At 41.5% G+C, this 18,513-nt stretch overlaps 1 protein-coding gene across 1 annotated transcript in view; it reads left to right on the top strand.

The window, feature by feature from the left end:
- LOC132888598 (synapse differentiation-inducing gene protein 1) overlaps positions 1-18,513 on the top strand; it is a 62,458-nt gene that overhangs the window by 10,208 nt on the left and 33,737 nt on the right. The window contains exon 2 of the mRNA XM_060924645.1: positions 14,251-14,388. Coding sequence (XP_060780628.1) covers positions 14,251-14,388 — 138 coding nt within the window. The remainder of the gene's footprint in view (positions 1-14,250; positions 14,389-18,513) is intronic.

Here is an 18,513-nt window from a genome sequence, read left to right as displayed (position 1 = left end):
ATCTTTGTCTCTCACGTCTGGCTTCCGATGAATCTGGACGTATAAAGAGGCGCTCTCCACCCAAAAAGACGTCTTCTTTCTTGCAAGATCCATCACTCAGCGCGATTTTTCTTTCTTACCCTTGGCAAAGGTAAACTCTAGAGTCGCGCGATCTTTAAACTCAACCTGAGTTACAACCGGTTTACTTGCATTAGAAGTGACGTCACGACTGCAGCCCAGGCAGTTAAAAGTTAAGAAGCGATTGAATCCTTTTTAACTCAAAAGCGCTGTGCATCTTATTCTGATCAGAGACTTTTCCTCACGAACGCTGAGGTTCGGACCAAGAATCCTCTGCTTTCCACGGGACCCACCCAAGTGCTCCGCTGGACCCGAAAGTTTCTACGCCTCCATCACGAGCGGCTCACGTGCTCCCACGGCGAGGCCTGAAACTACACCGGCGAATAGTTCTTCATATTTTGCTAAAGGCAGGATTAAGTAAGATTTTGGCATTTGGGCATAATTAGGATAGTCTTAGGAATTTGCTTTTATTTGAAATAGTGTGAATTTAAACCCAGGTTTATTCATTACACTATTAGACACGCAGCGTGTTTTATTTTGGTTCTATGTTCTCTCAAGTGTTTAATAGATAGGCTGCGCATGCTTCTCTCTCTCTCTCTCTCTCTCTTATTCTGACTAACACTAATTTCTTTATCATACATTTTGACCTTATCAAGGTTTCAGTGAGTTTGGTAATGTTGAGTGTGGAATCTTTTGTTACTGAGAGAACACGTGCTCACCAGGCCTGATACACTTTAGATAGCTTCCCTTTGTCTTTAGCAACACGTGCTCAGTAGGCCTCACCAGGCCTAACAAACACACTTTAGCTAGGCCATAGGGCCTTTAGCAAACTCACACTAGCAACACAAAGCTAAACACAGAGCTAATCCTTTGTTCTGTTTAGATAACATTCTTTTGTTTAGCTACCAACAAGCTAGGCCTCCACCACGTGTAGTTAGCTACACGGGGCTAAACACATGGTCAAGTCCTACACACACACACACACACACACACACACACACACACACACACACACACACCCCTACCTCACTGCTTGTATATATTGATTTATTATTTTATCTTTTTATCTTTGTATAATTTCATTTATTAAACAAACTGTGTTTATTTGTGTGAACAACAATATCTGAAGTCCCCAATCTTCTCAAAGAATTCAAAAAGGGTGCATATGTTATGTAATATGGTAAGTGATCGTAATAATTTGGAAATATACCATAATTTAGCTGTTTGGTAATTTATTATTAAGCACCAGGATTAATGGTATGATTCACTAAACGATTCATTGAATGATTCACTAAATGATTCATTGAACGATTCACTAAATGATTCACTAAACGATTCACTGAATGATTCACTTCAAATGAGACTGATTCTATGGTATGATTCAATTCAAACGAGTCAAATTAAACGATTCAATGGGATTGATTCATTTTAATTATTAACCTTCAAAATTTAATGAGACTGATTTAACAAGATTGATCACTTAATATCAATAATTAACTGATTGCACCCACAGTTAAATTGGTGCCCCGTGTGAGGCAGATCGGTTTGTTGACTTCTGGAATATTGTTCAACAACAAATAAAGTCAGTTTAATTCAGCAACTGCTAAGGTATATCCCCAGGTGTGTTAAAACGGTTAACAGTAGTGTGATAACCATATCACCAATACTCATAACCTATTCAACTTAGGATAAGAGAGCATTTCCAAATAAACCTTATTAATTAATTACATAGTTAATTAATAATGATTAAATTAATAATTAACTTGATTAATTATCTAGTATCCAGCCTAAGAAAAATGGCATCCCCTCGTGTCTCAAAAATGGAAGACAACGCTCAAGACGTGTCTCTCCTTGAGGTCATCGCAGACCATATTCACTGCTCTGCCTCCGAAACGGCAAACATTAAGTACACGAGTGAGAGTGAATGCCAAAACAACTTAGATAATTCAAACAAACATACGAGAGATCCAAAAAGAACAACTATTAGTGTCCAAGCGGCACTAGGTAAGCTATTCCTATCATACTTCCAAAATGCTGATTCAGAAATCAGATGCCTTCGCAGAGAGGTTGAAAGGCTGACCACCAGCAACGCCAAGCTGACAGCCGATAATAATGATTTACATAGGGAGTGTGAGCTCTTGAAGACCTCCCTTGATGATTGCACCGAACGGCTAGAGAAAGCCGAAATGGTTGCTAAGAGGGCTGCCCAGGAGCAGACCCCCCAAGAGCAGCGCGAGGGGCATGAAAGACCCCCAACAATGCGCCAAAGCTCAGAGCGGAAAGAGGCATCCGAACCGGACACTGTAAATGATCTGGTCGAGAACCAGACACCCCGCCAAACTCCAACTCGCTACACGACTCCGTCGTCTAGCCAAGATGGAGCCATCCTGCGCTCATCCGGAGCCCAGGCCCGTAGCACACCTAGGTCAGTGCGCTTCAGTTTCCCTGATCAATCTCCAGATGAATCAGATTATGAATCTAGTGCGAAACGGGAACAACACCAGAGTAGCTTAGATAGTGAGTGCTCAGAAGAGCCAAGAAAGTCGCACAAGGACGTGCACCAAACCCTTCGCTTACGGCAAATTGACCTACTTGCCCAAGATATCGAACAATTCGATCCCGACAATCAAAGAACTAACGTAAATGATTATTTACGAGGAATTGACCGATGCCTGATGGACCTGCCGAATGCCACAACACGTGAAAAACTGAGACTAATCTGGAAGACCTCCAGTAGTAGCGTTCGTGCCTTTTTAGAGACACTACCCCCAAACATTTGCGATAGTTATTCGAAACTTCGCAATTACATGAGGGAAGAATATGCGCCATACACGGACGAAACCTCCACGATATTGTGTGCATTACAAGTCAAACAAAAACGGTCTGAGGCGCCTCGTGAATATTACAGACGGCTACGTACCGCCTATTTCCAAGGTAGTAGCGCACCAGGGTTGGAAGAAGATAGAGGTTTCATATCTCTCTTCTTACATAACCTCCACCCAAGCGTGCGGACCCATGTCACACTGACGTGTCGACAAGGTCGCTATTCGATGAGGGAAATTAGGCGACTAGCCCAAATGACCTGGGAGACCATCGTCAAAACCGCAAACGGAAACGATGATGACCCCAGAGTCCTTAGGCTCCAGGATGCAAATGGGCCCCCGCTAACCTTAGGAGGCGACGCTCCAAAAGGGGGACCTACCTGGAAAAATTCCGGTCCAGCCCGATCCTTGCCGAGCCATCACAAGGGTGAGTGGAAAAATTGACAAGGTAAGGCCAGGAGGGACCGAGGGCGAGTCCACAGTGACGATGGCAATCGCCCATCACATGAAAAGGGTCATAGGGAACAAAACGGTTGGCAGCAAAACCGTCATCCCCACTCTGACCAGAAACGGCAGAAGCATTCTGACCGTAGCTCTAAACGCAAGGGTAGAGACGACCAACACAGTGACTCAGACCAACCTGGTGAGTTCCACTCAGAGCTGGACTCTTTAAAAGCCCAGTTGGCTGAGATTAAAGAACTGTTACAGGAGACGTCAGACCCCTCAACAGATAAAACAAAAGAGCCCAAGAAAAATGGCAAAAAGCTATTTGCTGGCATGACTAGGCCAGGAACCACGGGTATATCTCGTGAAAGGGGGAGGAGATCCCTCTGAAACAGCAGGCGAGGGTCAGGATGTAGGGCCCCCCCCCGGTGGCGAAGGCAAACACACAAAACGCACCTCTCATGTGCGCTAAAGTCTTCACCACCATTTCTCAGACACACGGCTCTCACAAGGCGACCCAATCCCAACCAAGCCCTGTGACATAAACTTAGTCAGCTTCACACAAAACCCCACAGTCGTTGGATCCCACAAAATATGCACAAAACCGTTGTGACGAGATTAGTGCGAACACCGATCAACCGAGTGCCACGCAAGATCAAATTTCTGATGAACTTCAGTTCATGTCTTTGCGCACCGAGTCCGGTGTCGAAACACCCGACATCGCGATTCCCCCTAGTGGCCACAACTCTTTGAAAAACCTCCCTCTATCCATCGACTCAGAAACAGACACCCATTTCACCACTGGTGTAATGGCTGCGCTGTGGAACATGTTAGGTGTCGAGGCGAAATTCCATATCGCGTACCACCCTCAATTCTCTGGTCAGACTGAACGAGCCATTCAAACCATTGTGAGCATGCTGCGAAAGTATATCACAAACCATGGTAAAATTTGGGACGTGAAACTTCCCTTGGTGCTAAGGACCATTCGGTCCACCCCTCATTGCGCCACTGAAGTCACACCCTTTGGGATGATGACTGGGCGAGAGTCGGTTCTTCCCCCGCATCTCCTATACAAACCAGAGGCCATGAGCGTCGCGATTGCATACACCGCACGTCAACATGTCGCCGACCTACAACGCCACCTACAGTCAACCTTTACAGGTGCCCAAAAGAATCTCGATTCGAGAGTAGAAGGACACAAAGCCTACTACGCCCAAATCTCAGAGAAGTTCCTACCACCCTGGTCGAGACCTTTCGATCGTGGGAAAACCGTTCCCCGTCGCGTATCACATTAGGACATCTAGGCCTAATCAAATGCTTTCATGTCGATTTCCATGATAATCAAATCAAACCTTTTGAACAGTCCTCACTCCAAAAGGGGGTGGACGACAGCTAGGCCCATCATGTCCACCTAGCTTGTACGCATCACTCAACCATAAGTGTACGCTAACATTCCCGGTCAGACTTCACCAACACAATGAAGTAACCCTTCAGTATAACATGGTAGATAAAATACTAAAATCCGCTATTATTACTAGTGTGTATTCATCGCAAATACACCTGGCATATAGTCTTGGCAGTGCTATCCTCACTTTTGTGAATCCACAAAACTTAGAGATGTGCACCTTCACGAAAGACATCCACTGGGTCTGCCCAGGCAACCCATACATAACACTACACACCTAGCTAGATAAGATGGTCTGTGTCCCCGACAGCTAGCCGCAGTAGCGCACGCTTTCTAGCCAGACCCCCCACTGCTATCACCTTCCCAGAAGATTAGGTTTGCCAACCCAAACACTAATACTTCTTTCCTTCCTTCATTTCTTCTCTTTTCTTGTTTTTTTTATGCATAAGAAATTGAACACTACATGTTTCATGTTCCATGTTTAGTTTTTTTGATGTGGTTTTGATCTAGTTAGTTAGTGATTATATGCCCAAAATGCCCATAGTGATATGCCCAAAATGCCTCTGTCTCCAACTGTCTTACTGGAACTCACAAGTTTACACAGTCTCCGCAGGACACCATGGACTGTGCAGAGCAAGTCTACCTCAAGGACTATGGACACGGCGATGATACGATACGGTGCTCTCAGTGCTACGACTCCGTCATACCCCTGAGACCAAAAGGGGGACTGTAGGTATCATGCCGCCATCTTGTGTCAGAACCACAATTCCCAGGCAACTTCCGTGTGACCTACATCACGCGTGGGCGGGATCACCTACGTCAGTCTGCCATGCACGCATAAATCCAAGCGGAAGCTCCACCATCTTTGTCTCTCACGTCTGGCTTCCGATGAATCTGGACGTATAAAGAGGCGCTCTCCACCCAAAAAGACGTCTTCTTTCTTGCAAGATCCATCACTCAGCGCGATTTTTCTTTCTTACCCTTGGCAAAGGTAAACTCTAGAGTCGCGCGATCTTTAAACTCAACCTGAGTTACAACCGGTTTACTTGCATTAGAAGTGACGTCACGACTGCAGCCCAGGCAGTTAAAAGTTAAGAAGCGATTGAATCCTTTTTAACTCAAAAGCGCTGTGCATCTTATTCTGATCAGAGACTTTTCCTCACGAACGCTGAGGTTCGGACCAAGAATCCTCTGCTTTCCACGGGACCCACCCAAGTGCTCCGCTGGACCCGAAAGTTTCTACGCCTCCATCACGAGCGGCTCACGTGCTCCCACGGCGAGGCCTGAAACTACACCGGCGAATAGTTCTTCATATTTTGCTAAAGGCAGGATTAAGTAAGATTTTGGCATTTGGGCATAATTAGGATAGTCTTAGGAATTTGCTTTTATTTGAAATAGTGTGAATTTAAACCCAGGTTCATTCATTACACTATTAGACACGCAGCGTGTTTTATTTTGGTTCTATGTTCTCTCAAGTGTTTAATAGATAGGCTGCGCATGCTTCTCTCTCTCTCTCTCTCTCTCTCTCTCTCTTATTCTGACTAACACTAATTTCTTTATCATACATTTTGACCTTATCAAGGTTTCAGTGAGTTTGGTAATGTTGAGTGTGGAATCTTTTGTTACTGAGAGAACACGTGCTCACCAGGCCTGATACACTTTAGATAGCTTCCCTTTGTCTTTAGCAACACGTGCTCAGTAGGCCTCACCAGGCCTAACAAACACACTTTAGCTAGGCCATAGGGCCTTTAGCAAACTCACACTAGCAACACAAAGCTAAACACAGAGCTAATCCTTTGTTCTGTTTAGATAACATTCTTTTGTTTAGCTACCAACAAGCTAGGCCTCCACCACGTGTAGTTAGCTACACGGGGCTAAACACATGGTCAAGTCCTACACACACACACACACACACACACACACACACACACCCCTACCTCACTGCTTGTATATATTGATTTATTATTTTATCTTTTTATCTTTGTATAATTTCATTTATTAAACAAACTGTGTTTATTTGTGTGAACAACAATATCTGAAGTCCCCAATCTTCTCAAAGAATTCAAAAAGGGTGCATATGTTATGTAATATGGTAAGTGATCGTAATAATTTGGAAATATACCATAATTTAGCTGTTTGGTAATTTATTATTAAGCACCAGGATTAATGGTATGATTCACTAAACGATTCATTGAATGATTCACTAAATGATTCATTGAACGATTCACTAAATGATTCACTAAACGATTCACTGAATGATTCACTTCAAATGAGGCCCTGTCCACACGGCAGCGGATTCGTGTGACTCCGATACAATTGCTTATCGTTTAGGCCTGGCGTCCACACGGCACCGGCGTTTTGGGTGCCCAAAATGCAATCTTTTTGAGAACGGGTTCCAGAGTGGAAAGATCTGGCAACGTTGCCGTTGTGAAGTCGTCTGGATGAGTAAAACGGATTTGTTTACGATGACGTCACAACCACATGACTGTGAGTGCTTCACGCCAGGTAGAAGTGTAATGAATATCACCAGGAAAAAGCCTTACAGAGCACTAGTGAGAGTGAAACATGAGCTTGGATATTATTATTATTATTATTATTATTATGTTCAGTGTTAGTGCACAGTAGTAAGGCAAGAAGCAGAATAGTGACAGTAATAGTGAAGCAAAAACATGCAATTGTACAAACACTGCAGCTCTACAGCAAAATATTCATTTATAAAATGGTCTGATTCTTAACACCAGTAGTGCCAATGATCTCATTGCGATGCGAGTTGTCAAGAAATCCTATAACTTGGTTCATGAAACGCGCTTACAAAATATTTTCACTGTGAATATTTATTGTGTAATGCCTGGTGCAAAGTGAGAGAGAGAGAATAGCCCTTAGGGCAGAGTCAATCCCGCCAGCAAAAATAAGGGGAAAAAAGGAGCGATCTCACCTCTTCAGATGATGGTTTAAGTCCTACAATACATTCCTCAAAAAAGGGCGTAGAAAAGCAAATTAATCCATCAACGTGTATCATTCAATTTATTCCGGACAATTAAAGACGCCGCCTTCCGCGTACGTCATCCTCGTCGCCATTTTGGAAAGGTCAAAGCGGAGAATAAAGATTAGCTGCGTTTAACTGTACCAACAGGTTTACCGTCCAAAGGAGATCACATGGGATTACCTTTCACAGGTGAGAAACAGCAAATTAATCCATCAACGTGTAGTATTCAATTTATTCCGGACCATTAAAGACGCCGCCTTCCGCGTAGAATCATACGTCATCCTCGCCGCCATATTGGAAAGGTCAAAGCGGAGAATAAAGATTAGCTGCGTTTAACTGTACCAACAGGTTTACCGTCCAAATGAGATCACATGGGATTACCTTTCACAGGTGAGACTGGAAAAATACTTTTCATTGTATTTGGTCATTATAATGTAATTTTACGAACAGATTTTCCTGACTTTGTGGCTAATATGAAGTCTCGCGCATAATAGTTTATGCGCATGCGTCCTTACTTCTATTCCCATACGAAAAAGAACAGTAAAGAACTTATAAGAGTTTACCACTGTCTTAGTAGTAAATCCTTATAAATATAAGGATAAATCCTTATAATGATTTATAAATAAATATATATGCCATGTATGATTTACTCCTGAAAGTGGCCCATTTTGCATTTTCCTCATGCAAATTTTTTATGAAAATCTAGTATGTATGAAGTGAACATTGTGCATGGTTTTTACAGATAATGTGTATGATGAATTACACTGTCTTTGTATGCTTCATGTAATGTTTGTAGTTTTAAATTATATTTTACAGTTTAAAATGTATATGCCTTTTATATGTAAATAGTTGGATTTACATATAAAAGGCATGTACATTTTAAACTGTAAAATATAATTTAAAACTACAAACATTACATGAAGCATACAAAGACAGTGTAATTCATCATACACATTATCTGTAAAAACCATGCACAATGTTCACTTCATACATACTAGATTTTCATAAAAAATTTGCATGAGGAAAATGCAAAATGGGCCACTTTCAGGAGTAAATCATACATGGCATATATATTTATTTATATTTATAAGGATTTACTACTAAGACAGTGGTAAACTCTTATAAGTTCTTTACTGTTCTTTTTCGTATGGGTTGTTCTGGTGTGTCCGAAGGGACCGTCTTACAGCGCCCCTAGAGGTGTGGCATGTGTATTGCATCGTTTTCAGCAAGCGTTGCGTTGCCATATGGACCTGATTTCTACTGATCGTTGCCCATTTGGAGGCGATATTTTTTTTAAATAACATCACGTTGCCGTTGTCGTGTGGATGTGGCCTGAGACTGATTCTATGGTATGATTCAATTCAAACGAGTCAAATTAAACGATTCAATGGGATTGATTCATTTTAATTATTAACCTTCAAAATTTAATGAGACTGATTTAACAAGATTGATCACTTAATATCAATAATTAACTGATTGCACCCACATAGACCTGCTCCTCAAGCAAGAATTCCATGCTGTACACCCGGACAAACCAGTACCTAGAGGTAGGGGGTGTCCTCAAAAGAATATAGCTCCCAGAGGGAGCTCATGGGGGGTGGGGTGGGGGTTTGTTCTGTCAGTAAACCTGCTGAGAATGTCCAAACTACAAACATGGACACTCTGAACTGCAATCCCCAAGAACCACAGTGCCCTCTGTCACCAGACTATTGATTACAGCTGCCACTCATCTTCCTAATTACCTCTGTCCCTACTTAAGCCACTCTCTCATGCAACTCCAGTGTGAAGTATTGTTCTGTTTCATCCAGTTCATACCAAGTCTTGTACTTTCTGTCTGCCTCTCGACTTTCTGACCTTTGCTTGCCATATTTCGTTTACGCTCTTTGTCTCACCTCTACTACATTGTTTGCCGATCGCCCGACCCTCACTAGTTTCCTGACCTCGCTTCCTCGCTAGGTTCATGACAATAAATTCATTCCTTCTTTAAGTACACTCACTGGCCACTTTATTAGGAACACCCATACACCTGCTGTTTTATACAGTTCTCTAATCAGCCAATCCCTTGACGGCAACACAATGCATAAAATCATGCAGATAAAAATCAAGCCCTTCAGTTAATGTTTACTTCAAACATCAGAATGGGAAAAATTGTGATCTCAAAGTGTGACTTTCACTGTGGCATGGGTTTTAGTGCCAGATGGACTGGTTTGAGTATTTCAGAAACTGCTGATCTCCTGGGGTTTTTACACACACAACAGTCTCTAGAGTTTACACAGAATGGTGCAGAAAAAAAACCCCATTGAATTCTGTGGGTGGAAACACCTTGTTCATAAGAGAGGTCAGAGGAAAATGGCCAAATTAGTTTGAACTGCTAGGAAGGACATAGTAACTCATATAATCACTCTTTACAACCACAGTGAGCAGAAAAGCATCTCAGCATGCAACAGCAGAAGACCACATTGGGTTCCACTTCTGCCAGCCAAGAACAGGAGGCTTAGAATCAACAGCAAGTTCCTATTAAAGTGGCCTGTGAGTGGATACTACATGGGTTGCATTCTACCTTACTTGTATTTACATAAATAAATGTACATTTTAATATTATACAAGTAATGCAAAAGAAGTCGTCAAAAGAAGAGGTCAGTGTAAAAGATTACAGCTTATTTATTACGATCTATTTGATGGCTTGTGGCAGCTTTATGGAAGCTCTAGTGCTGGAGTTAAACAGGTGTACATTATAAGCTGTGTGATAGTGGCATTGGCCTTACACTGAACCCTAGTCCCTCAGCCTTCTCATGATAATTGTGGTTTATTTAATAATTTAATCTTGTCTGTTATATGTCATCTCTTCATTTGGGCTTCAAACTCTGAATGTTATGATACAGTTTATGCAGATGCCACACAATTCTTTATATATATATATATATATATATATATATATATATATATATATATATATATATATATATATAAGTTTAAGGGTTTTTACACACATCTGATAAAGAAAAAAATTGGAAATTCATTTGTTATATATGTAAACATTTCTGCTTGCTTTTGACTTCTTTCTGACTGATATATTTTGCTGGGCTTATGTGGGGGTTGGTGTGAAATCCTCCACACTGTTACAGGTCTTCATTGTCTCTTCCTCTGCAACATGTTTCCCTAATATTCCAAAAATTATGTTGCCATGGCACATAGAGTATGGCTTAGAACTGAACAGCGTTGTGTAATTGAGAGAGAGAGAGAGAATGAATCACTGTCCACTATGTCCCTGTGTATGAATATATGCAAAAGGCCATCTTGGTACAAATTGGTGTCAAGAAAAGCATGTGGTGCAATCTGTTTCAGCTTAGACATGTAAATAGTAAGGTGACAGTAAGTAACAACAGCCATCTGGAGTTCACAGATAAATCATATATATATATATATATATATATATATATATATATATATATATATATAGTGGCAGCGGGGGCGTGGTCAAGCGTCGGTCTGTGAATGGAGGGCGGAGTCAGGGAAGGTAAGTGGCAGAATCACTGCACCTGACGTGAATTAACCTGTGTTTGTGTGTCTCCCCCAGTGACCACGCCCTATAAAAGGAGAGAGAGAGCAGAGAAAGGGGGTCTCTCCCCAACCTGGACACTTGTGTGCATGTGTGGGCGAGCGAAGTAAGCCGCTGAAAAGTGCAAAATAAAGTTTTTGTAAGAACTCAGTTTTGGCCTGCCATGCTTCTGTGCTCCACCCACCTTCAACTATTTCTACAGTGGTGCTGAAACCCCGGGATGGAGTACAGAAGAGAACAGCCTCATGGAGTCCTCCCCCTTCAAGGACCTGGTCCATGCCCTCACCACAGCCCAACAGAGCCAGCACCAGGCGCTGGTCGCCCTCCGGAAGGAGCAGGAACAACAGTTTGAAGCCCTGGTGCTGGTGCAGCAGGAAGATCGCCAGGCATTCCGGCACCTACTCGTGTAGGCGGGGTCCACCATCACCACCACCGCGGACCCTCCTCACCTCACTCTAATGAAGATGGGTCTGCAGGATGACCCCGAAGCCTTCCTCGTTCTTTTTGAGCAGGCAGCAGAGGTGTGGGGTTGGCCGGTGGAACAGCGCGCGGCGTGCCTCCTCCCCCTGCTAACGGGCGAGGCGCAGCTGGCCGCGCTACAGCTCCCCGCTGACAGCTGGCTGATCTACGCCGACCTCCGCAGGGCTGTTCTCCAATGTGTGGGGCGCACCTTGGAGCAGCAACGGCAGCGCTTCCGTGTGCTGCGCCTGGAGGAGGTTGGCCGGCCATTCGCTCACTTTTGGCCAGCAACTCTGGGACGCCTACTGGCTGAGGGCCGACAACTGCGATCCCGAGGGAATTATCGACCTGGTGGCGCTGGAACAATTCATCGCCCGTCTTCCAGAAGGAACAGTGGAGTGGGTCCAGTGCCATCGCCTGGCGTCGCTGGATCAGGCCATCGTGCTGGCGGAGGACCATATGGCGGCTGTTCTGACGGCAGGACAGTGTGTCTCCTCTTCTCTCTCTCTCTTCCCTTCTGTTCCTCGTCCTCGCCCCATTCCCCCACCGCGGAGGCGGGGGCCGGCTCCACCCCAGCCGGCCCACTGCACCCTCAGTGCCCTACCATTTCCTACTTCCTTGTCTGTGTCTCCCCCCCCAGATGCAGTGATTCTGCCACTTACCTTCCCTGACTCCGCCCTCCATTCACAGACCGACGCTTGACAACGCCTCCGCTGCCACACACACACACACACACACACACACACACACACACACACACACACACATATATATATATCTATATATATCTATATCTATCTATCTATCTATCTATCTATCTATCTATCTATCTATCTATCTATCTATCTATCTATATAAAATGTGTGTGTGTGTGTGGTTACAAGTCAAAAAAAATTTCAACCTTGGTGATTTTTTTTTTACCTGGGTTAAAATGTTTAACCTAGTTCATTATTTCCAACCTCGGTAAAATTTTGGATTCTCTAAGATTCTTAAAAGGGACTTTCCATCACTTTTTTGTCTCTCTTTCTTCCATCCCTTTCCTCTCTATCTCCACCTACCTAGTATTTCCTCTTGTCTGTTTGTTTACCTAATTATCATTTTTTAAAAATGTCTTTTTTCATACTTAATTGGGATTTGAACTCATAACCTTCTGATTCTTAACCCAAATCCTCACCCTAAACAGAGTAAGTCTCCCTAATACAAGTAACAAATTATGAACTGGGTTAAAAATTCTAACCTAGGTTGAAAAATTCCACCTGACCTACAATTCTGGCCCATAACATATACAAACTCTATTATAAGGATGTAACAAATACAATTTGAGGTCTTCCTCTCTGGACAGACCTACAGGGTGCTTTGTATAAGGGAGGTAGCCGTGTTTTATCAAGTCATAGTCAGTATTTCCTAGGGATCAGTACACAACTTTTCTAGGTCCAATCATCCACTCAAAGCACCGACCCACATATAGTCACCCATACAACCCAGTGTTCCATGATCTGTGGATGAACATCATCTAGATTTACATTCATTGCATGGCTTATTGTTTCATTCATTCTATTCCTTATACATGGTTCCACAGTGATGGAAAGAGCTCCTACCACGCTGGATCTTTCAGAATCTCTTGCAATCCTCAGTAGCATCAATGTTGTCTATTATCTGTAGTCTGTATTATGAGCTGTATGCTTGAATCACACTTGCCTCATGTGTAAGTTGCTTAGGATAAGGTTCTGCCAAACAAATAAGTATAAATGATTAGAGGAATGTACCTTTAGAATCATTCCTGTGTGTCTTCTACTGTGTGACTAAAGTATGATGTGATGTTTGATCAATGACAGCCACCATCCAAGATATTATATGGCAGTCATCTCGAAAAGAAAATTACATTTCTATTCAAAAACAGATTATCTTTCCCTTTAATTAGAGCCATAAATTCCAATGTCATATTCATCCATCCATCCATTATCTGTAGCTGCTTATCCTGTACAGGGTCACAGGCAAGCTGGAGCCTATCCCAGTTGACTATGGGCAAGAGGCAGGGTACACCATGAACAAGTCGCCAGGTCATCACAGGGCTAACACATAGAGACAAACAACCATTCATACTCACATTCACACCTACAGTCAATTTAGAGCATGTCGTATTCAATGGTTACTTGAACAGCTGGCTATTCTATTGTTTTGGAGGAGCAATATGATATACCTTCGGGAATAACACAGATGTATATAGCACAGATGAATAAATAGTTATTGGTCAATGATTACATGTTCTTCTAAATGTGCTGTGTGATCCTAAATGTGCATCTGAAAAGTAGTGTGAGCGGCTTCACCTCAGTATCAATTCATCTGACATACAAACAGATGATATTAGAGACATCAAAAATCAGCCAATAGGCTGATGTTTTCTTTGGCTTGGAAAGGAAATAAACATGTACAGAATCCAAATGAAGTAGAATAACCTGCCCTTGATAAGATGTCTAATCTGTTTAGCCTTCCTTGTGTCTTTGTGTACTTTCTGCAGAGTGAGTACTCAAGTGACTCAGAGAGTGAGGACAACTTTTTGATGATGCCCCCGCGAGACCACCTGGGCCTCAGTGTCTTTTCAATGCTGTGCTGCTTCTGGCCCCTGGGCATTGCTGCCTTCTACCTGTCTCATGAGGTAAAGCTCTCTCAAAACCTGCTCCTCATAGCACAGAGATAGCATAGAGATATCAATTATTATTTGATCCACATTCACTGGATATGAGCAATTGCGCGCTCTCATTGGCGACTCTACTACTAGGATATCAACTTATATACTGTGAGTAGAGAAAAACAAAATGGCAGTGCGCATCAAGTCAGATATATCACTTTGCTGTCAAGTATTTAAAAGAAACAGAAATAGCTAAATAAAAAAATGGTCCCCCCCCCACACCAAGTATCTCCTGTTCCACACTCCAGCCCAGTCGGCAGTGGTAATGCACCTTTAAATTGGTTTGCCAACCACCAAAAAACAAAAGGAAAAAAAAAAGACTGACCATGTCACTGACCCAACCGAGAATGAAATAAAAACACTACTCGAAAACAATACCCCAAAAAATACACAAAAAAGCAACAAAATATGATATAAAAGTATTTGATGGTAAGAACATATCTTTTTTAGTTTTCAAGAATTATTACTATAGTATTTTTTTTACAAATTGCTACTGTCATTTCGCCGGTTTGTTTACATTCTGTCAGGGATGGGTAGGAGATGGACATATGTGCAGAATAAGTAATATTTATTAATAAAATCATTTCACATCAGCAGGCAATATCATAAACGAGGAACGAGCAAAGGGTCAGGCGAGGCACAAACAGAATATCACAGGCACAGAGAAAAAACGGAAACAAGGAACAGGAACAAGAATCAGGAAACCAGGAAATCTACTATGGAAACAAGGCTCGGTAAAGTGTCACAAAGAACTCGATACTTCGCACTGAATGTGCATTTTCTCAGTCTTTATATAGGTGTGCGGATGTGCCTTAATCCAGTGCAGGTGTGCATGATTAACGGCGCGCATGCAGTCCGGAGCGCTCCCGAGAGTCTGACAGATGCACCCGCCACGGCGCGCAGGTGTGACAAATTCTAAGTGGAAATTATTTTGTCAGATGTTTTGTATAAAGTTTTAATTTATCAAATTTGCAAAAAATAAAAATGCTCTGTTTCTCAAAATCCAGTGAATGTGGATAGAATAAAACAGTTATTCCACTCAATCTCGTCGTACATGGCTTATAGCCAACTCTGTGCTACGCGCCTCATTAGCTATCAGCTCATGTATGACTTGATTTCGTGGAATAACTGTCAATTATTGTTATCTCATTACTGTTTATTGAAATTGAAGATCACTGGAGCAAAAGTGAAATCCTTAATGAGCTTTGTTTTTTTTGTTAAAGGTGTGCATATGAATACATGTCTCATTTATTACTGTAAACCCAACAACAGCAATACAGGATAAAGATTCATTGGTACATTATCCTGTCCAAAAAAGGTGACTTCTCCTTTCTGCATAGTCAAGTGTGTTTTTAGCTCTCTGTGATGTACACTCTGGAGTACAGCATGAAAAAGAAAAGGAGAAGTGGCATTTGTCAGTGGTTCCAAGAGAATGTATTTTACATCTTTATTTTATCGTACAAATACTACTCTTTTTTTTTTTTACCACAGATAAATTATGAATAGAGTATTACTGAAATCAAGTAAAATTACTACTTTGTTTGCATTTGAAACAAGTCATTATGTTTGCATTCTGGGTAAATTGCCCTGGCTTTTAATCTTATTTAAATGCTGACTTTAAAAACAGCAAGCAGCTCAGCAGCATCTCACTTGCTCACATCACATCACATCACATCACATCACATCACGACTAAACACCTACAGCTCTCTAATTCTCCATATGAAAGAAAAAAAGTTTACTCAGCCTGGCCCTAGCAACTAAGCCCACGCCAAAATCAATTCCCTTAAACCCCCTATGAATCCTCTGAGCTTATCTCATACACTGGAATGGTAAGAAAACAGGTTCTCTGAAGTATTTTGGAAGCCATATTTCTGCACAGTAGTGTACTATAGTACATGAATAATTTATTCGTATGCATGAAATTTTGGATTAGCATAGAAGAGCAATAAAAACATCATTTGTCCCCCTTTTTTATGTCTAGTGGACATTAGGTAACATTTAAAATCCCAGAATTGCTGTACTGCTCAAATTACATGACATTTATTGCTTGCAGGCTGTTGTGTTCTCAGTGTAGCAGTGTGCACACTAAATAGTCAAGTGCAGAGAAGTCTCCCACACACTGCATGATCTTTCACATGCAGAGATCCCTGACAAACAGAGCATGAAAATAAAATGGTCACAGAAAAATAAAGGCAATAGATAATCAAAAATAAGCAGGAGAGATTGGGGATTTTTTGCTCTGAATGTCAAATAATGTTTCCTCCATTTCCTGGTTACACAGACTGGGAAGAGTCTTCATTGCTGTTCTAGTTTATTACTGATCAATCATTCTAGAAAAATATCAGGGTCCGTCACAATGCCTGCTTGGAAACTATATAACTTGCATTGCAGCATTGCTCACACTTGTCTGTGAAACATGTTTGTGTCTTGATTAGTGACAAAAATATGTAGCAGCCTGTGAAAATCTGTCGCATGTCACTGAACAGCTATAAAAATCAGGTTTTGACCAAAATCGAGTTTCTCAGCCAACAAAATACTTTGACAAGAAATTGTTAAAGTTATGTGGAAATGTATTTATTTAGGTTACAACCCTGATTCCAAAAATATTGGGACACTCAATAAAACGTAAATAAAAAACAATGATTTACAAATCATTTTTGACCTATATTCAATTTAATACAATACAAAGACAAGATGTTTAATGTAATACATTTTATTTTATTTTTTTATTTTTTGTAAATATACACTCTGAATTTGATGCTTGCAACACGTTCCAAAAAAGTTGGAACAGGGCATGTTTACCACTGTGTTACATCACCATTTCTTTTATCAGCACACAGTAAGTGTTTGGAAACTGAGGACAATAATTACTGAAGTTTTGAATGTGAAATTCTTTCCCATTTTTGCTTGATATACAACTTCACTTGCTCAGTAGTCTGGGGTCTCTTTTGTTGTAGTTTGCACTTCATAATGCACCATACATTTTCATTAGGTGGCACGCAGGCCAGTTTAGCACCTGCACTCTTTTACTACAAAGTCACGCTGTTGTAACATGTGCAGAATGTGGCTTGGCATTGTCTTCCTGGAATAAGCAGGGATGTCCCTGAAAAAGACATCATCTGGGTGGCAGCATATGTTGCTCCAAAATCTGTATGTACCTTTCAGCATTAATGGTGTCTTTAGAAATGTGCAAGTTACCTGTGCCATGGGCACAAACATACCCCTATACCATCACAGATGCTGGCTTTTTAACTTTGTACTTGTAACAATCTGGATGGTCCTTTTCCTCTTTTGGACACAACATCCATGATTTCCAAAACCAATTCTAAATGTGGACTCGTCAGACCATAGCACACTTTTCTGCACTGCGTCAGTCCATCTCAGATGAGCTCTGGCCTAGAAAATGTGTCGGTGTTTCTGGATGTTGTTGGTATATGGCTTTTGTTTTGCATGGTAGATGCAACAATGAACTGTGTTTACTGACAATAGTTTCCCAAAGTGTTTCCGAACCCATATAATAATATCCTTTGTGCATGTTTTATCATGTTGGTACAATGTTTTAATGCCTTAACATAAACAAATCTATATAAAAACACAATTTAACCAGCAGACAGACAAACCTGGCTGAATTAATTAGTGATTATTTCCTTACCAATTAGCGTGAATAGAGCTTGAGCAAATGAAATGACACTGATGAGGCTTGTGTTTAAATGCCATAGATGTATTTTACCTCAGGTGATGAGATAGACTGGTGTAGATGATGCTGATAATTAGCGTGATAACTAATTTCCCAAACTGTCAGTAATATTTTCCATAAATAGGTTAGGTTACAGATGTAGACGTATTTGGAGCATTTGCTTGCCTGTATTCTTAGGGTGATATCACATTAAGATCATTCCAGTTGAGATAATATTGAGATGAACAGTTTACAGTGTACATTTAATCATTTGTAATAATCTACAAATGTCTGCCTTTTAAAAATAAGGGATAATATTATTAAACAGATGGGCAGGACATCTGCCAGTCAGTATTCTGAAAATAAAGGCTGCTATAAAGAATGCCATAGTTCTCATAATATTATTTCTAATTTG

This window comes from Neoarius graeffei, chromosome 7 (assembly GCF_027579695.1).
Source record: "Neoarius graeffei isolate fNeoGra1 chromosome 7, fNeoGra1.pri, whole genome shotgun sequence".
NCBI classification, from domain to species: Eukaryota; Metazoa; Chordata; class Actinopteri; order Siluriformes; family Ariidae; genus Neoarius; species Neoarius graeffei.
This window is presented reverse-complemented; position numbering and strand designations above follow the sequence as displayed.